Source organism: Cicer arietinum, chromosome 7 (genome assembly GCF_000331145.2).
Source record: "Cicer arietinum cultivar CDC Frontier isolate Library 1 chromosome 7, Cicar.CDCFrontier_v2.0, whole genome shotgun sequence".
In the NCBI taxonomy this organism is placed as follows: Eukaryota; Viridiplantae; Streptophyta; class Magnoliopsida; order Fabales; family Fabaceae; genus Cicer; species Cicer arietinum.
In genome coordinates this window covers 14,817,966-14,836,454 of record NC_021166.2, presented here as the reverse complement: position 1 = coordinate 14,836,454, position 18,489 = coordinate 14,817,966, and the positions used below count along the sequence as shown (strand labels likewise).

General features: G+C 31.5%; 1 protein-coding gene and 1 non-coding gene across 2 annotated transcripts; both read right to left on the bottom strand.

Moving 5' to 3' along the window:
- Positions 1-3,370: 3,370 nt before the first annotated feature.
- Positions 3,371-3,443, bottom strand: TRNAK-CUU (transfer RNA lysine (anticodon CUU)). The gene has a single exon. It is a non-coding gene; the product is annotated as a tRNA-Lys (tRNA).
- A 1,556-nt stretch (positions 3,444-4,999) lies between these two features.
- LOC101507965 (uncharacterized) lies at positions 5,000-9,417 on the bottom strand. Its single transcript, XM_004509179.4, has 4 exons — positions 8,165-9,417; positions 7,699-7,845; positions 7,155-7,340; positions 5,000-5,336 (listed from the first exon to the last, which is right to left on the bottom strand). The coding sequence occupies exons 1-4, from the start codon at positions 9,263-9,265 to the stop codon at positions 5,256-5,258; spliced, it is 1,515 nt and encodes a 504-aa protein (XP_004509236.1). The 5' UTR covers positions 9,266-9,417; the 3' UTR covers positions 5,000-5,255.
- Positions 9,418-18,489: the final 9,072 nt, after the last annotated feature.

Here is an 18,489-nt window from a genome sequence, read left to right as displayed (position 1 = left end):
TATGTAAATGTATTCCTCTTGTTTTGTCACTGGTAGTTTTAAAAGAAACTAGAATGAGAACTTTGTTAGCATTTGAAAGAACACAAAACTTATTAACAAGCTAGACAATGAGGTTCTTGTCAATAAGTAGTTTTTTTTGAAAAAGATATTGTTAGTCTATTTAGAATTACAAAGTCAACCATAAATAAATTTTACTCTTTGAAGTGTCGTCAATCATGGTGGGCCTAAAATCCATATGAATTGACATAATTAAAATTTTTGTATCTCAAAACATAAGAACGGTAAAATGTAAATGAAATTAATAAAATATTATTAATAGCATTGAAAAGATCTCTATTTTTTTATTAAGAAATTATTTCTTAAATAATTTTCCCTTATTTTTTATTTATTTTATTGTGACGATTTAATTTACATTTTATACAATAAGTAAAAAGTATATTAAATTTCTGGTCTAATCAATTAAGTTTGATATATTTATGTTAGTTTTTTTTTTGGTCCATTGAATTTTTTTTTTCATTCTATTTCCATCGATTTACGAAATTTATTTTTCTATTTTAAAAACGAAAGTTGTCTCAATAAGTTCTAAGAGTCTCTCTTACGATGTGAAATATTTTAAATAACATCACATATGATTCAATAATGTAGAATAGTTAACACCCATGAAATCACAATAAAATCCTCTAAAAACTTAACTTTAAAAAAGTTTCATTTTTATAATTTAATTAATGACATATGAATAATTAATGCATCTAGATAGTTTTATTTTATGAATTCATATGCCATATCATTTAAATTATATCTAATCGTCATTTTTTAGTTCAAAAATCTTCATATTTTAAAATAAAAGGATCGATTTCGTAAATTAGTAAAAATAAGGGGACTTAAACTGCATTTATACCTATATAATTTTTTAAATCTTTGGCCTCTTGTAAAATTCTACTAAAATTCCACCATTATTACGCTACAATTGAACTAGGTTGACTTAGAACTAATTGAAATTTCTAAATGTATGAAAACATGTTATTTTTCTATATTTAATGCTTCAATTTTAATCAGTTTTAAATTATTTATATCTTTTCATATTTTAAATATAAATTCTCGTTTAAAATATAAAATATTAGTATTACTATTAAGTATAATTCACTCAGATTCACTCTAATTTTTTAGTAAAAAAAAAACATGACATATTACTTTGTAACCTTTTTAAATTATAAATTGAAATTTATTAAGGTTCGATTTATATATATATACACTGTCGGTAAAGTAATTTTACGCGGTTGTCCAATATAAACCAATCATCTTGCTATTTATATATAACTTGTAACTATTTTCTTTTAAATTACTCTTTACTTAATTTTTATGGTTACACGTGTCTTTTTTTCTCATCTCAATTACTATTTTATTATGCGTAAAAAAAAATACTGTTGACACAGGTTGCAAATGCTTCTCCCTTACGATGGTGTATCTTGGGAGATTTTATTGATATTTTTTTCACCAAAAGATAAAAAAGGAAGAGTTGAAATAGTCAAATGGTTGATTAATGGCGTTAGAGAGGCAATAATGGGGCAGATCTATCATATGTTCATATCAAAGGATACCCTTTTACTTGGTTCAAAAGCCTGGGAACAAATTATGTTATAGAAGAACGTCTAAATAGAGTTATATGCCTGAATTGTGAATCTACTCATAATAGCCTATGTCCCATTGCTACTTTAAATTTGAGAATGTCTGGTTGACATAACCTGATATTGAGGAGTTGGTTTGAGCATCTTGGTTGAACGAATGTTAGTGTTTTATCCGAGCTTGATAATTATGTTTTAGGTGCTACTCATTTGAGAACTTGAATAGTGTTGTGGTTACTAATTTAGGTGATTTTTCAAGTGGCACATTACTATTTTACTAAGCCTTTTCAACAACAAGATATATAGTGTTCGGGATCTATTGCTTAATATGCTTTCTCCTACCATCAGCATTGATGATAATGTAGCTCTCACATCTCCCCTTCCAGTTCAAAGAATTTAAAGATGCTATATTTTCAATGAAAGTTGATAAATGTCTCAGCCTTGATGCATGGTTTAAATCCTGGTTTTTATCATGAGAATTTTCAAAAATGTTGTTATTGGCTTGAAACTAAAACCTTCCATACTCGCCTTGATTTAACTCATATTGTGTTGATTCCAAAAGGTGATTAGTTTGCTTTCATTGCCAATAAACTTAAAATCCACGTTGCCAATAAACTTAAAATCCACGTTGCTAAATGCATATCAGAAAATTAGTTTGCTTTCGTTTCTGGACAAACCATTTTTTACAATTTTATGGCGGTTATTGAGCTTGTTCACTATACGAAAACTAAGACTCCTGGTAAAGTGTGTGATGTTGCGCTGAAGCTAGACATTAGCAAAACATTCGATAGAAGTGATTGGAATTACCTTTGGGATTATCTTTGGGATGTTACGCTCACTTTGGGTTTCTCTCATAAGTGGATCACCTTGATTATGTTTTATGTGGAAAGTGTGGACTACTCTGATTGTTAATAGTAACATAGTTGGTTCTATCACTTTGGGGCGAGGGTTGGGCCAAAACGACCTCTTATCCTCATATTTTTTCATTATTTGTGTTGAAGGTCTCTCGTCTCAAATTAGATAGGTCGAAAGAAGAAGGGATTGCACCAACAATTGCGATGTAAAAAGCAGTACATTGCACTAATCAACTCTAATATAACAACTTAGAAAAAACCTTCGGTATAAGTGTAACGTGGATGCTTCTTTTTCTACGTCACTTAATAAGGTGGGTGTTGGTATGTGCATTAGAGATGATAAGGTACATTTGTGCTTACATAGACAAAATGGTTCTCCTCTATTTTGGATGCTGATGTAGGAGAAGTTCTTGGTCTTTTCTCTACTTTGAATTGGGTCCAATAACTCCAATTGAAATTTATTGACTTTGAGGTAGACTCTAAGAGTGTTGTTGATGACCTTTATAATTATAAAGAGAACTCTTTTGAACTCGACGCTATACTTAGTGATTGTAGACGTTTACTAAATAGTCATTTTCATAACTCTCATGTTGAGTTTGTAAAGAGACAAAAAAATGAGATAACTGTTTTTCTTGCTCAGACAAACACATCTTTAACTTGTATTCATGTTTTTATCGATATTTCGACATGTATCCAGCTATTTATTATAAATAAAATGCTATAAATATATACAAAAGTTCAATGAACCATAAAAAATATGTGTATTTTCAAGGTTTAAGAAAGAAGGAAAAAAAAAGTGCAAATATGTGTATTTTCAAGGTTTAAGAAAGAAGGAAAAAAAAAGTGCAAAAATATTAAATTATGTATTTTTTAGTGAAAAAATAATAATAAAAACGCCCACCGTGGGGCTCGAACCCACGACCACAAGGTTAAGAGCCTTGCGCTCTACCAACTGAGCTAGACGGGCAGATGAAAATGTTTGTGATTTTAATAATGATCACTTAAATAAATTAAGACAATGTATAAATAAGTAAGAAAGAATGAAGCTTTTACTAAATTACTTTATTGAATATTGATGTGTTTACTGTCACTATAAAATATAAATTTATAGTAGAAAATATTAAATTAATAGTGTATGTAGTATTATTTAGAAATTACAATTGAAAAAATAAAATTAATATTACATTAAAAATTATTTTAAGATAAATTATTTTTATAAATATGTCCATAATCATGAGACAGAGAGAGTATAACTTTACTCTATTTCGAAATATAAATAACTAAAATAAAAAAGTTCTAATAAGTTTTGAACAAAATACCTTTTATATTGATTCGAATTTGATGGTGGATGATCATTATAGATAGTCCAAGTGGACTAGTGTATAGAAATCATCAAGACAAAAAACTATTAATTTATATTTTTGAAAAGTATCGTTGATTATTCAGATGATTTTATGTATTGATCCTACCAAATATTAACAAAGGTGATAGGTGATGATGTTCTTGAATTGAGTCCAAAATAACCAAAATTTTACGCTCCTCCACTAGAAGGGCCAAATAATAGGGACTTGTGGTAGAAGTGTGGCATATTATGGCGTAGTGAGTGATTCCATGCAATGGTTTTGTTAAATTGTTCAAGTTCCCCATGGTTGTTTCATCAAACACAAAATGATGGAAGAGCATTAGGGTGGGGGTGGTTGTGGGGAGGGGAGAGGGAGAGAGAGAGAGAGGGAAAAGGGAGAGCGACAAAGTGAAGGTGTGTTTGGAATTAAAATGATTGGGATGGTGGAAATATGCAAATAGGATGGTGTATGTAACATTGTTCAATTTATTATATATTTGTCTTGACAGCATTCGAGCCAACGTATCCAAACCAAATTTAATCTATTTTGTCTAAAACGTGATTTTAATCTCCTCATTTCCAAATTTAGAATTTTAATCTCTCTGAAATAGGATGGTGTATGTCCTTTGTTTCATTTTTGTGATTTATCTCCACTACTCAATTTGTGACTTAATTTAATGACATGACATTTATTATTGATGGGGAGTTAAATTTGATAATACAACATTATTGATTTCAACCAAACACTATTACACATTTTTTCCAGTTTCATTGGTAAAATGTAAATCTACCCCCAAAAGCTCACATTTTATAGTCTAATCAACAGTGGCACACCAAATAATATTCTATCATAAGTTCAAAAATTGGTTGAGGAAATTCCTAAAATTTGTAAAACAAAAAGACTAAAATCTTAGATTTAGAAATGTAGATGAAAAATTAGTTTTCAATAATTTAATTATGATTTATTACTCTTGATAGTGTGAGTAAAAAAAAATATCCTTGATAGTGCACTTACTTAAGTTGTGAATTTTACTTTAAAGAGTAGTTACAATTAATTTTTTCAAAAGCTAACGAAAGTGTTTAGTTTTCAAAATAATCAGATACCTGAATTTTTTTAATTTAACTTTTTCTTCAAACTTAAACAAATACAAATATGATCTATATTTATAGACCGAGCGATATATAGCCAACAATCTGAAATAAAATAGAAAATTATTACAAAGTATACAACTGATGCAACAATTGCGAGCACCGATGCTACAAGATAGCTATCATTCATTCATATTATTATTACAAGAGTTATAGAAGATTCTTAAATCAAAAATGGAATTAAAAAAGAAATGAAATGAAAGCATGATGACTTGTCCAAACTACAATGGTCATTGTATTGTATACCATGAAACCCACCATGTTTAAGCTTGATATGCGTATATTAGGTTATTTGTGATGCTGAGACACCTCAAAAACTAGCTTATCCATGAATTGGCATTTCTTGTCAAATCCCCAGCCTGGGTTGCTCTGCATCATATATACAAACCAAATATAAATATACTATATTTGTGCAGATTATTGGTTCTAAAAAAGGTTTTTGAATCAGCATTTCCAATATTTAACAACTGAAATAAAAGGCAAATAAAAAGAAAAATAATCAAATTGAATATGCTATATATCTATATGATGTTTAGTTTATGCAATTTAACACCCAAATGCATATAATTTAAAGTATTGTAGCATTATATGTTTTTTACATCAAGAAAACAAACAAAAACTGTCTAGAGATTAGCATGAGCATCAATTTCACTATGCATCTAGGACAACTACACAATTCAGAGCTACACCAAAGGTCAAAACCCTATACTTTCACACCTCCTTCCCCTAAATCATTTCCTCACAAAAGACCTCCTGCAATTCATCAACCATATAGCCCCATCTAAAACTCATATATGTTTCTGCGATAGCCCCTTCAACAATGTAACTGTCAACACACAAAACATCCAACAAAATTGTACTAATCTATGCCTCCTACTTCCATTCCTGAAGGCTTCTTTTTCAAGCTTACACCCATGCTCTTCTCCTGCCTCATTAATGCTAACTTCCATTCATGCACACTGTCCACTGAAAACAACTATGTGATCCCCTCAGCATTATCAATCTTTGTAATCCCCTAAATCCGAGTAACACATCAGGCTTCCCATATTAGTCATAGACACACCCGACACATTGATTCCAAAACACATCCAATTACTTTGAACCATGATATTCTTGCCTTTTGGCTTTTTCACATCTTGATCCAGGTATAGACAACTGTTTTAGCCAATCTAAACCCTCTATTTGTTCATTGTAGCTTCAGTTCACCTCATCGTATTTTTTTGAGCCTGCAAACCACAGCCTTGGCATCTGGATCTGGACCACCTGCCTTTGGCACCTTCTTTTAGCTCCACAACTTGTAATACTGTTTTGCATCTTTCAATTAACTCTTCTTCCCATTGAAACAGTGTTCTTCTCACATCCATTGAAAGTCCCTTCCACCTTCATTACTCCCACACACCTCAGCCACTGCCACATCTCTATCCGTTACTGAACCGTATAATCTACCAAACTGGTGAGACAATGCACTCCCCTCCACTCCAAGGGTCCTCCCAAAAAGAGGTGTCTCCCCCACCTCCTATCCTTCTTTTTATCCCCTTATAAAACCAGCCCACGCTATCACTCTCCATGTCTGATTCAATTGCCACAACGAGTTAACACCATTTACACTCTCCAAACTATTAGTGTATGTTTTTATTCTCCGAAGCCATTTACCTTGTAGAGCTAAGTTAAATAACCTCAAGATTCTTATCTCCAACCACCCTCTTCCCTTGATCTATACATCCTCCCATTTTTTACACAATGGATTATTCTCGCATCCTCACTCTTACACACAAATTTTTGAACAAAATTGATAACAGCATTTCTCAATTCTTACAACAAATATTTCATCTATACCTGCATTGCATAATACAGTTGTTTTATTTCATCGACTGGCATTTAGATTCTAAATTCCTAGAAAGAACAGCAATTTTTTATCTGGATTTGAATTGAATATACAACTCTTGCAAACAGAAATTTGCTTTTGCCAAATCTGTAAAGCACCATCTACGACCATCCCAAAAATAGATCCTATACAAATATAAAATTATGATAGACCTATACCAAATGGGGTTTTATATGACAATGAACAACATGAGCAAGCAATAGAACACCGGAAGAGACACTCCTGATGAGAAAAACCTACCTAAGTAAAGGCATTTTAATTTTAGGTTTAAATTTCACACAACAATATTTACAGTTCCGAACCTGAAGAGACATAACAGCACGGTTAGTGAATTGCACCACAGAAGATGGCGCACTTGCAGGAAGAGTTTTAGCAACTCTCTCTAATTCTTCTTGTTGCTTCTTTGCAGTTACCCTGTCTGGTCCGCTGTAGTGATCAACAATCTTTTTCAATAATGGAACTCGTTCCATTGTCTCTTCCATTATTGCCTAGTGGACAAAGGATATAAAGTTAGAAGACAATAGAAAAAAGTATATCAACATATGTGCACATATATACATAAAGAATACAACATTGACATATAACTTTTCCCCCTAGCAACCATACTATAGACAACTATTTCAAAATAAATGCAGCGATACAACACTTCTCTCAATGTACTTAAATAGGTTTATTAAAACAAAATTGTTGGCAATCAAACCAGGAGACTGTCAATGAAGATAGTGCAGAATTAGCAATATAAAAGGAACACTAACAAGCCACGCATGCTCTAAATCATTGCAAGCTATGTCTTTAAATATTGGGCAGTAATCCTGAGTCATGGATAAATTTAGCAATAAAATGTACCTCCCACTCTTCTTGACTTTGAATCCCCTCATAGTTCATCAAGAATGGTTTCATTTTCTCTAGTGCATCCCGAAGTGGAATTGGTTCTTTCTCATCAATATCTGGATTGCTATCAAACTCCATTATATATTCTGGCTCAAATTCAATCTGCAATAATCAATCAAGAAACAGAAAAACACAAACAAAAATTAAACATCAAGATATGCTTGAAGTACAGATAATACAAGGTTGACCTAAAACTTTCACCCAAGAAAAATGTTGTCTTTAGATCTTCAGAACTATCTTAAAGACTTAATCAAGCCTAAGAAGTTTCCTCGAGGCAAATTAATTAAGCTAAACCTCTTTTTTTATGCTCTTTATGACAAACGTTGATGCAGCTAAACTACAAATAAAAAAAAAATTCTATATCCACTTCTCAAATAATTTTTCAACGAATAAATAAAGATATTAACAGCTGACTGCGTACCGCACAATTAATATCGAATGCTTCCACATACTCATCCTCCAGTGGTGAGGGTAAAACCCTACTAATCATCTCCTCGAATCCTTCAGTAAACTGATTCATAACCTCAGGCCCAACTTTCTTAGCTAATTTTTCGCCATCTACATCATCTCCAAGGAATAGCCCAGAAGCATTAGAACGTGCGTTATCCTGAATTTGACCAAACCTATCATCTCCACCCGTCCCTCTAAATCCTCCCCTTCCTCTACCCCGGCCTCTACCACGGCCACGACCCCGGCCTCGGCCAAACGCACCTCTCTCCCTAGGTTCTCCTCCTCTTCCACTACCACTTCCATCACCATCAAATTTTGATAAATATTTCCGTGCATTTTGCAGTGCACCGTCACCGGTTAGCATTGGCTGTCTCATAGGAACATCTGAAGCACGCCGATTTCGAACATGCCTATTCTCTTCTACAACTTGAGTTTCACTTACTGCCGGTTCAATAGGCTTCCCTCTCCCAGCTCCAGACAACACCTTCAACACACTCATTGAAAATCTATTGTCACTCTCTTGATCACTAGATAGATCTATCGGGCTAAAATCCTCCCTTCTAGTAAAAACCGGTTTTTTCGGAGGCGAAACATCATCTTTTCCTCCTGTCTGAGAAACACTATCCTCACTTCTAAAGAGAACGGGCTTTTTAGGCACAGAATCAGGTTGTTGTAGTTGTTGAGTATCATTTTCAGGTTGAAATGGTGATGGACCAAAACCTCGACCACGACCAATACTAGGTTGTTTTATGGAAGTCAAAAACGATGAAAAAGAAGGAAAACCTGTTGGAGGAGGAACTGATCCACCACGGCCATGGCCACGACCAGCACCGGGAGGAGAAAATGGTGAATCTGTTGCTTCGGATTTAGATTCATTTGAATTAGGGTTCCCTGGTGCTTTTTCGTTGAGGTTAAACTGTGGTGGACCAGAGAAAGAGCCCCCGCGACCACGGCCACGGCCATCACCACCGCTGCCGCCGAAGTTGGAAGATGTAGAAAATGGAACTAGGGTTTTTCTTGTGGCATTGGAAATGTTGGAATTTTGAAGCTTTAATCCAATGGTTCCTCTCATTGGGAAGATTAAACAAATGCTTTATTGCAGGGAGGGGTTATCGCAGACGCAAATCGCACTGGAAGCGCATCCGAGAAACGACTTTTCCGCTGTTTGTGGCGGCCGGAATCGACGTCCGACTGGGTTTTCCGACGACTTAATCCGAGTTATTTGTTTTAGGGTTTTAATTTTGTTAAAATTTGTTTATTTTTCCGACCTCTTCAGAAAGAAAATGGGTTGGGCTTTTAATTTTGTTTTTGGAATGTTGGGCCCGCTTCCCATTTCGATTTTCAATTATCGACTGTTTTAAAGAGATTTCTCGTGTAACCAGTATATTCTTAAAAAAATCTTTAATTTGTTTTTACCATCTAAACTCTTTTTGGGTTAATAAATATCGACATAATTTATTTAGATGAATTAATCTAGAGATATAAATATTATTTTAAAGATTTTCAGAATTTTTTACGCTTTAAATTAATTTAGATGTGTAAAAGATTCTTAAATTTAAAAAATATCATATAATTTTCCAATTCAATTATTTAATTAAAAAATATGTATTAAATAAAATATAATTAAACAGTGTAATTTGATCAGTTTATATATATATATATATATATAATAAAAAAATGATTTTCAACTTTTTCCCAAAAGTTTATACTTTTTTCCATCAAAATTTTTCTTTTAAATTAAACTTTTTAATTTATAATTTTCATTTATATTCAATCTAATAATTTATTTTTACAGGTATGGATGAGCGAGGATATTCATTTTCGAATCTACACGTAAACCAAAGTAGAGAAAATTACACTAAAAGAGCAAACCGAGTATTGCTAAAATATTTTAAAATAACTATTTTTTTCATTTACTTTCTTAGTAATTGTTACAATATCTCATTCTATATTAATAACATATTAGAAAACGTATATTCTATAATAAACTAATCAATGATTCATTTTAATGAATATATCTAGCCTTTTATGAATAAGTGGCTAATATGTAAAATATCTATAAGAAAATGGATCCAATGTTTAACAAATTTGGACCATAACATCCTACCAGTCGGAGAATACAACACCATATTTCATTAAAGTTACTAAAAACTACTAAAATTACAAAATTAACAAAATAACCACATACAACACCTAATTTTTCCACCCCATAAATCTATTAAAATTATAAAATAACTATCCTAATATTTTATTAAAAATGTTTAAAATAAAAATAATTTTTTCCTAACTTCTAAATTTTTTAAAACCATAAAAATTTGGAAAACTAAAAAACTTCATGACAATTTTTATTGAAATTGAAAGCTTAGGGTCGCCAAACTCTCGCAACTTTCTAAGCTACTAAGCAACTTACAACTCTAGACTATTTTATGAAATAAATTAATTATATTTTTAAAAATTTCAAATATTTTTTTGAAATTCTCAGAATATTATTTATTTTTCATTTATTTGAAAAAATCAGAATATATTTTAAATTCTGAATATTTTAATTTTTGAAATAATTGCAATTTTAAATTTTTATAAAAGTAAAAATTTAAAAATAATTCATATATCAAAATTTTTAAAATAGCAAAATTTAGAATACTGAATTTTTTAAAAGATGGGAATTTGGAATTAATGATAGAGTCGGGTAGGCCACGCAAATTTGAATGCTACGGTTTTTAATAAACTTTAGCGTAAAATAAGCGACGCAAAGCTGAATTTTTCTATTAGAGTTTCAATATTTTTTATTTTTGAAATATCAGGGGATATATTTGTTTTACTCAATATTTTTCTAAAAAAAAGTAGATGGCAACATTGGAATATAATATAAATGTAAGGGTATAGGGCCTAAACGTTGTGTGACTAGTAAATCTCTCATGCCAATGCTACATAAACCCCTTATCATACAATAGAAACTTTATAAAATTTCTTTTGCTCTTGCTTTAAGTATTTTTTATGTTTAGAACGTTTTTTGAATATATTTATTTTTTATTTGTTAAAAAAAAAAATTAACGGTATTTACTTCAACAGGAAAAAGAAATTAATTTATGCATCCGATTGCAACTATTCTTTCTCATGCTTCATAGCATCTGCATAGCTGTTGTACGAAGTTGTTGAGTAGTCGGAGTAAAGTCTGTTGGGTGAGAATGAATGGTTTGGTGTTCTTTATTTGTAGTCGGAGGATTCCCATCTGCATTCTTCTTCCTTGACAAAGCATGTATAGCTTCTAGGATTTGATCAACCTTGTCATTCAATTGGTTGACATCCGCTCTCATCACTTTTTGGTTTTGCTCAAGTTCTTCCATGATCTTGGAGTTTGCGTGAGTCCGATAAGGGTGTTGGGGAAACAGCTTTATTGATTTTTTCTATTTTTTTTAATAAATAAAAAAATTTATGAGTATGTATTAAATATGAATGGAATGAAAATGCAATTATTGTCTCTTTTTTTTTTACAGTTGAATGTTGGGGAATCATAAGTCTTAGGTAAATTTTTAACGAACACGAATTATTAATGAAGAAGAATATGGGAATCGGTAAATAAAACAACAAATTCTTTATTAATGAGAAAAAGTATATTGCATTTAAATTAAGAACTACATCGACTATGGTATTTCAATCATATCTTTCAATAGGACAATCAATCATATCCTCCAATTCTTCTACCAAATGTTTGCAATATTCAACGAACTTGTAGACTTTGACTGAAGTATTGAGCGGATGCATGACTGCATCACTTTCTCTTAGATATTTTGGAATTTTTATGATTGTCTGATTAGCTAGCATTGGCAATTTTGAAAAGCAATCTTTCTAATACTTGCCTTTATCTTCCAACTCTATATAGATCTCTTGATTCTTCAATTGTCCAAGCAACATCATAAAACGCTCCTCCCAATATATGGTTTCATCCTTTAAGTCATTATAGATCTTTTCTTGATAATCAATGTAATTCTTCAACTCACTAGATCTCTTGAAGTCATTATAGATCTCTTGATTCTTCCATTAAGTCATTATAGATCTCTTGATTCTTCCATTTATGTTCTTAGTGCATCTTGATGTTTTGAGAATAATTCTTCAATTTCTTCCTTGTGTTGTCTCTCATTCCTTACTTGACTCTCGTATTTAGCTACCATTTCTTTCAGTTGTTTCTTTAAATCTTCAAACTCCTTTTTTATGTTCTTATCAGAGCTTGCTGATTTTGTCCACAACTGCTTCCACATATAGGCCTCTTCAATAGCTGCATTATTTTCTTGCTTTTGCACATCTAACTCTTCATTTGCGCCTCTCAAACAATCTTGTATGTCAAGTTTATTTTCTTTTTCAATTTTCAACCTCTTGTTGCTTCTCTCGATATACTGACTCATACATGTGTTTTCTGATTGCAAGTTCTCATTCTCTTGGGAGAATTTTTTTAATTTCACTTGTAGCTCTTTTTTCTCCTCTTCAGATTTTAACAATGATACTTTGAGTTCTTCTATTTCTTCATTTGCAACAAGAGTAGGTTCAAACATTTCCTGATCATTTGAGGGTGTATTGTGGAAAGGCAACTTGATTTCTTGGACTCTTTTCTTTATCCATTGTTGATAGGGTTCTTTTGTGCTGCAACTTCTACATCCGAGTACTCTTCCTTTTCTAATGATCAACTCCCAAGCTCGACTTATTCTTCTCAACATTGGTGGATCTTCTATACCCGTATTGTACAAAACAAAAGCTTCCAATGACTTATCATCTAGTTTATCCAACATAGGGTAGCCAAGTTGTCTAAGAGCTACCGTTGGATTGTAATTAATACATCATTTCGTTCTCATGAGAGGCACATTTGGAAAATCTCCGCATTGACATATTACCTCTTCCACTCCTTGTTCTCTATAGTACCATGAAATTGTATCCCCAATAAGGCTAGCTATACTCTGAGCCCATTCACTATTACTCTTAAGCCCAACATGATACCCCTTTCTTGAACATGTGAGACACAAACCAAGTATACAACACTGGAACACAACACAAAATTGTTCCTCCCTTCTTCTCGGGTCGCATATGCAGAGAGTAGTATACATCAGCAAGAACTAGATTTTGTTTATCTTTGTTAAAAGCTAAGAAGACATTGATGACAACAAAATCTACAAAGTTATCAAGGTTAGGGAATAAAACAATACCATAGATAATGAGAGCCAAAACATCTATAAAAGTACTTCATTCTAGATATTTTCTTGAAAAACCATGAATAGCTCCTTTTTCCTCTTTTGTACTTGTCAAATCTCTTATGTCGATTTTCAACACTTCCGCAATTGCATCCAAACTCGGTGGTTTCCCAGTATATCGATAAGGATTTCCTTTCTCTAGAGAGTAACCCAATATTCGTTCAAATTTCTCTAATGTTGAGACCAACTGAAAGTCTTGAAAGGTGAAACATCTTAAGAGAGGATCGTAATACTGAGCCAATGTTGTTAGGGCTCTTGTTTGCACATTCACTGCCAAGAGATTTAGGATCTTCCCATATTTGCGAAGAACCTCTCACGTTGTATAGTTATCATTTGATTGCTGATGTATCTTAAACTTTTCAAATCAGGTTGTTTGAACTTTAAAAGTAAAGTTTTTCTTTTTTCCGATCCCATTGTCCACTTAAATAAGACGTAACTAAGGTCTGTATGATTCCCCAAAAATCCTGAAAATTTATGCAAAAAAGCTATTATGTTTTATTTTTTCCTTAGAAAGAGAAAGAAAAAAAATCATGAGATATGAATGAAACTATTATATATAAAGTCTTGAATGTATGAGGTATTTTTTGGTTTGTATGGATATTCTTACGATAAAAAGGTCTATTGGCTTATGTAGTGAAACTCTCACAAGGGAGGCAATATGGTTCTAGACACGATTCCTAGAGCCCATAATTTAGAATATTATCAACAACAATAGATAAACTATTTGGAGTGACAATAACCTCAATAGAATCAGACTCAATGTGAGATCTTCATGCAAACCAAACAGGTTGTACATCCATAAGGCTACCACTACGCAATCTCGAAACTAAGCTTAAGTTTTTTTCAAACACAGGTATAAGATTTCACTCAGAAGTGTGTGTCTTAGTAAAAGTGTAGGTGTTGAATAAGCATAATTCAATAACTCCATAATACTAACAAAATATATACACATAAACAAAATAAATAAAATAAAATAAAATAGAAAATGATCTATTAGCTTAAATGAATATTATAATGTCAGCTAATACTTATTAAGAAATAATAAACACATAAAGAAAATGAAAATGAAAAACAAACAAATATAGAAAAAGTTAAAAAAAAAATTATGCACAATTAATTTGTTAGACTTTACTCTCTAAATTTTCCTAGTGAAGTCGCCAGCTGTCGCGGCCTAAAATTTCGAGTTTTCCTCGAATTCAACGGAGTCACCACCAAAATTTATTTTAAAATAGGGAAAATATTGGAAAACCCTTAAAAATAGAAAGAAACAAAATATAAAAATGGTCTTTGAAACCAGATTTTGAGTTCGGAAGTCGATTATGCGTAGGGAAGGTATTAACACCCTACGACATCTGTTAAAATACAATTACCTTAATTGTGCAAAATTATATCAACTTAAATATATTTATTTCTCTTTATTATTAAATATGAATATAAATTGTTTTTATAAATGTGATTTTTTGAGATAAAAGTGTTTAAAAAGAGTGAGAAAAAAAGTTTTTATTAGTATGTTTGACAAGAATATGATTTTGCTCTTATATATTTCTCGGTGCTATGGAGAAATCAAAATTATGTAGTTCTTGATAAAAATGCGGTTGTGTTAACTGCTTTTAAAGAAAAAGTTTACTTTGACAAAAAATGAGTTTGATTGATTTGAATAATTATTTTAAAAAAAAAAAATATGAGTTTTAAGACTATCAAGTTGTACAACTTGTGTCTTAAAAAGAACTTGAAGACTAAAAAGATGTCTCATCTAATTAACCCATTTTAAAAATAGTTTTATTATTTTGTTATTAAAATGAGCTTTTAAAATCCCCAAGTTGTATAACTTGTGATGTGTTGTAAATGTTCAAAGATTAAAAAGATGTGATATCTAACTAACTATTTTAAAATATATTTTTTATATAATTATTAAAAATAAAATAAAAACCGTCAAGTTATAACATAAATAAAAGCAATATTTTATTTATTAATTTTGAAAGAAAAGAAAAAATAAATGAATAAACAAGATTCAATAAAATAAGAGTTTAACCATGAATAAAGCAACGCAATCAAAAACTATCACACATCACAGTAACCCACAAGCTAATTAAATCCTAAGGGTATCACGTTCCGCACAATGCAGCATCGGGAAATCATTTAAACACATAAGCCTTACTTCAAAACTCAGTTTTCAATCAAATCCTAAATCCACAAGGGCGATTTCAACTCATTTGTCAGTAAAATCCAAGGCAAGGTTTTTTAAAGCATTTTTAAAGCAAAATTTCAGTATATCTTTGTTGGAAATGATGATGCCTTTAATGAAGAATTCATTAGAAATAATGAATGCATTTATGAGAGCTAGTGGTGTTGTGAATTGAAAAAATTGAGAAGTCTCACATTGGAGGGATACCACACACTAGTAGGGTATATAAGGTGGAGGTAATGAACTTGGGATGGGCCCCAAGGGGCACCCCAATTTTGTGAAGGAGGGAGAACGCAAGCAAATTGACCACCACACGCGCGCGTCGCCGCCGTCTGGCCTGGCCCGGCCCGGCTTGGCTTGGCTTTGGCTTTGTGGTGTATTATTATTTTGCCTAAAAATTAATTAATTATTTTTAATTAACTGATTGCTTGCGTTCCATGTCTAATTGAAACGTTAATTACGTAACTGCCCTCCACCTAGTCATATCTGATCCAGTCATCATCCCTTAATTCGTGCGTCTGTTTTGCCCGGTCAAAACCCTAATTTTGGTCTCACGTTTCCTTGTTGTCCGGTCAAAAGTCAGAGTCAATTTTCCTAAGTTTGGGGCGCACGATTTGTGGTCTTGGAGCGCACGTTTCTGAGAGCACTACTTGGAGCGCACGTTCTGGTGATCCATGGATCTCTTAGATCCAGTTGCAATTTTCCTCTATAAATAGAGGGTTCTCCCCAGTTGGAAAATCACACCAAAAGCACTCCGCATCTGAGGCTTTTCTCTCTTCTCCCCCTTCTTACTGCTTCATCTCTTTCTTCTCTTTCGAGTGGTCATTGTACCATATTACGAGTGTCGGTCGCAAGACTGCCATATTACGAGTGTCAGTCGTAAGACTGCCATATTGAGGGTGTAATTCTAGAACGGTTTTCTACAGTGCAGTAGAACTCCGAATACAGAGTATCTGGGCTGTTTTATCCTGGGGACTTCGTGGTTGATAGTATGCCTTGCACAATTTTGGGCAGTGCCTCGAAACATCTTAAAGAGAGCGACCTAGTCCGCGACTCAACCCAGTAATACTTTCGGTGGCATAAATTGTTTTCAAAGGTTTTCGATTTTCAAAAACAACAATCTTAAAATAAATTTTCAAATACAAAACTCAAGTTTCAGTTTCAGTATAAGAAAAATCTCATTTTTAATATAAACTTGATACAGTGATGGCAATAAAAAGATAGAGAGCAGAGCAACAAACATGAAAGTGATGCGCATATTTGCAGTACGCCGCGAAGGAGAAGGTTGTCGTTGGTGTACAACGGTGTTGGTAGTGGTTAGCGGCGGTTACCGGTAGAACTTGAAAACGGTAATGACCTTTGTTTCTCTTTTTTTTTTTTTTTTAATTTCTCTTTTCTTCCCTTCTCTTTTTGTTCTTTTTATACTTATACTTCCTTTCCTTTCTTTGTTGATCTACGAGATAAATTGATGTCTGGATTATATATTGTTTTGGAAGAAATATTGGAACTGCAGACATGAAAATGAAAAAGGGTAGCTGACCTTTTTGATTGAGTGTACCACTAACAAAAACAATAACCTTATTAAGCTTCAATTGTGTGCAGGAAGTATTTGAATTGGTTTGTTTGAAATATTTTGAGGTGTTTCAAAGCACTAAGATGGAGAAAGTGTTTGGTACTTTGCATTAGACAAAGGAAATATTATTGCATGTTAGAAACAACAAACGTGTAAACAAACTTTTCTTTGTTTTATGTTGGTTTGTTTTTAATTTAAATTTTTTTAAATGTAATGAGAATATTTATGTAAATATAAACTCAAAATAATGATTTTATATTTTATAATAATACTTATAAAATATTTATTAAACGTATTATTATTTATTTTTTTGAATTACTTTTAATTAGCCGGACAAAATTGGGGTACTACAAGTGAGGTTCTTGCTTCTTTTTTGTTGCTTTGACAATGAGCATGTTGAATCGTTCGTTATTGGTGAGTCTATATTATGGTAGTGATTAACATGCGGTCATTGGAGAAACTAGAGAGTCGTGGTGAGGTTTTAGTTCATTCTCCTTTGTTGCAGTTACTTTCATCTTTAATGTCTCGTTAGAGACGGTGAAAATGTTATACGCTATGATTTTCAATAGTGATAGTAGTAGAATTCAAAATTTCTAAAATCATTGCTTTTTCTTGGTCAATTTTAGTGGCAACAGTCGCCTTTAGATTCTTACCGGTGTCAAAGGACATATAAATTAGGTTTGAGAAGGTTTTGTGAAAAAATCATTTTAAATTTTTTTTTTTACTCTTATTTTGATAGGCAAACTTTTTGAAATTATTAACATTTCAATAATTTAAAATTTTTAATTTTTTAAAAAAATTGTAGAAAAATTGAATATTGGAAGTTTTGCATTTACTTAAAGGTTCGAATTTTTTTTTTAACTGTTAGAAAAATTGCATTTTAGAATATTCACATTTATTCAAAGTTTCGAATTTTTTAAAACTTTTGCAAAAATTGCATTTTGAAAGTTTCACATTAATTCAAAATTTTGATTTTTTTTTTAAACTTTTAAAAAAAATTGAATTTCGAAAATTTCACATATATCCAAAGTTTTGAAATTTTTGTAAACTTTAAAAAAAATTGCATTTTGGATGTTTCACATTCATCAATATTTAAAAAAAAAGTTTAAAATTTTGGAAAAATTGCAATTCCAAAGTTTTATATTCATCAAAAGTTTTGAAATTCTTTTAAATTTTTGAAAAAATTGCATTTCTAAAATTTCACATTCAACTAAATTTTCAAGTTTTTTTTAAAAATAAAACTAAGAATTTACATTTCAATACCTTCAAGTTTAACCAAATTTTCAATGATGAAGAGAAAT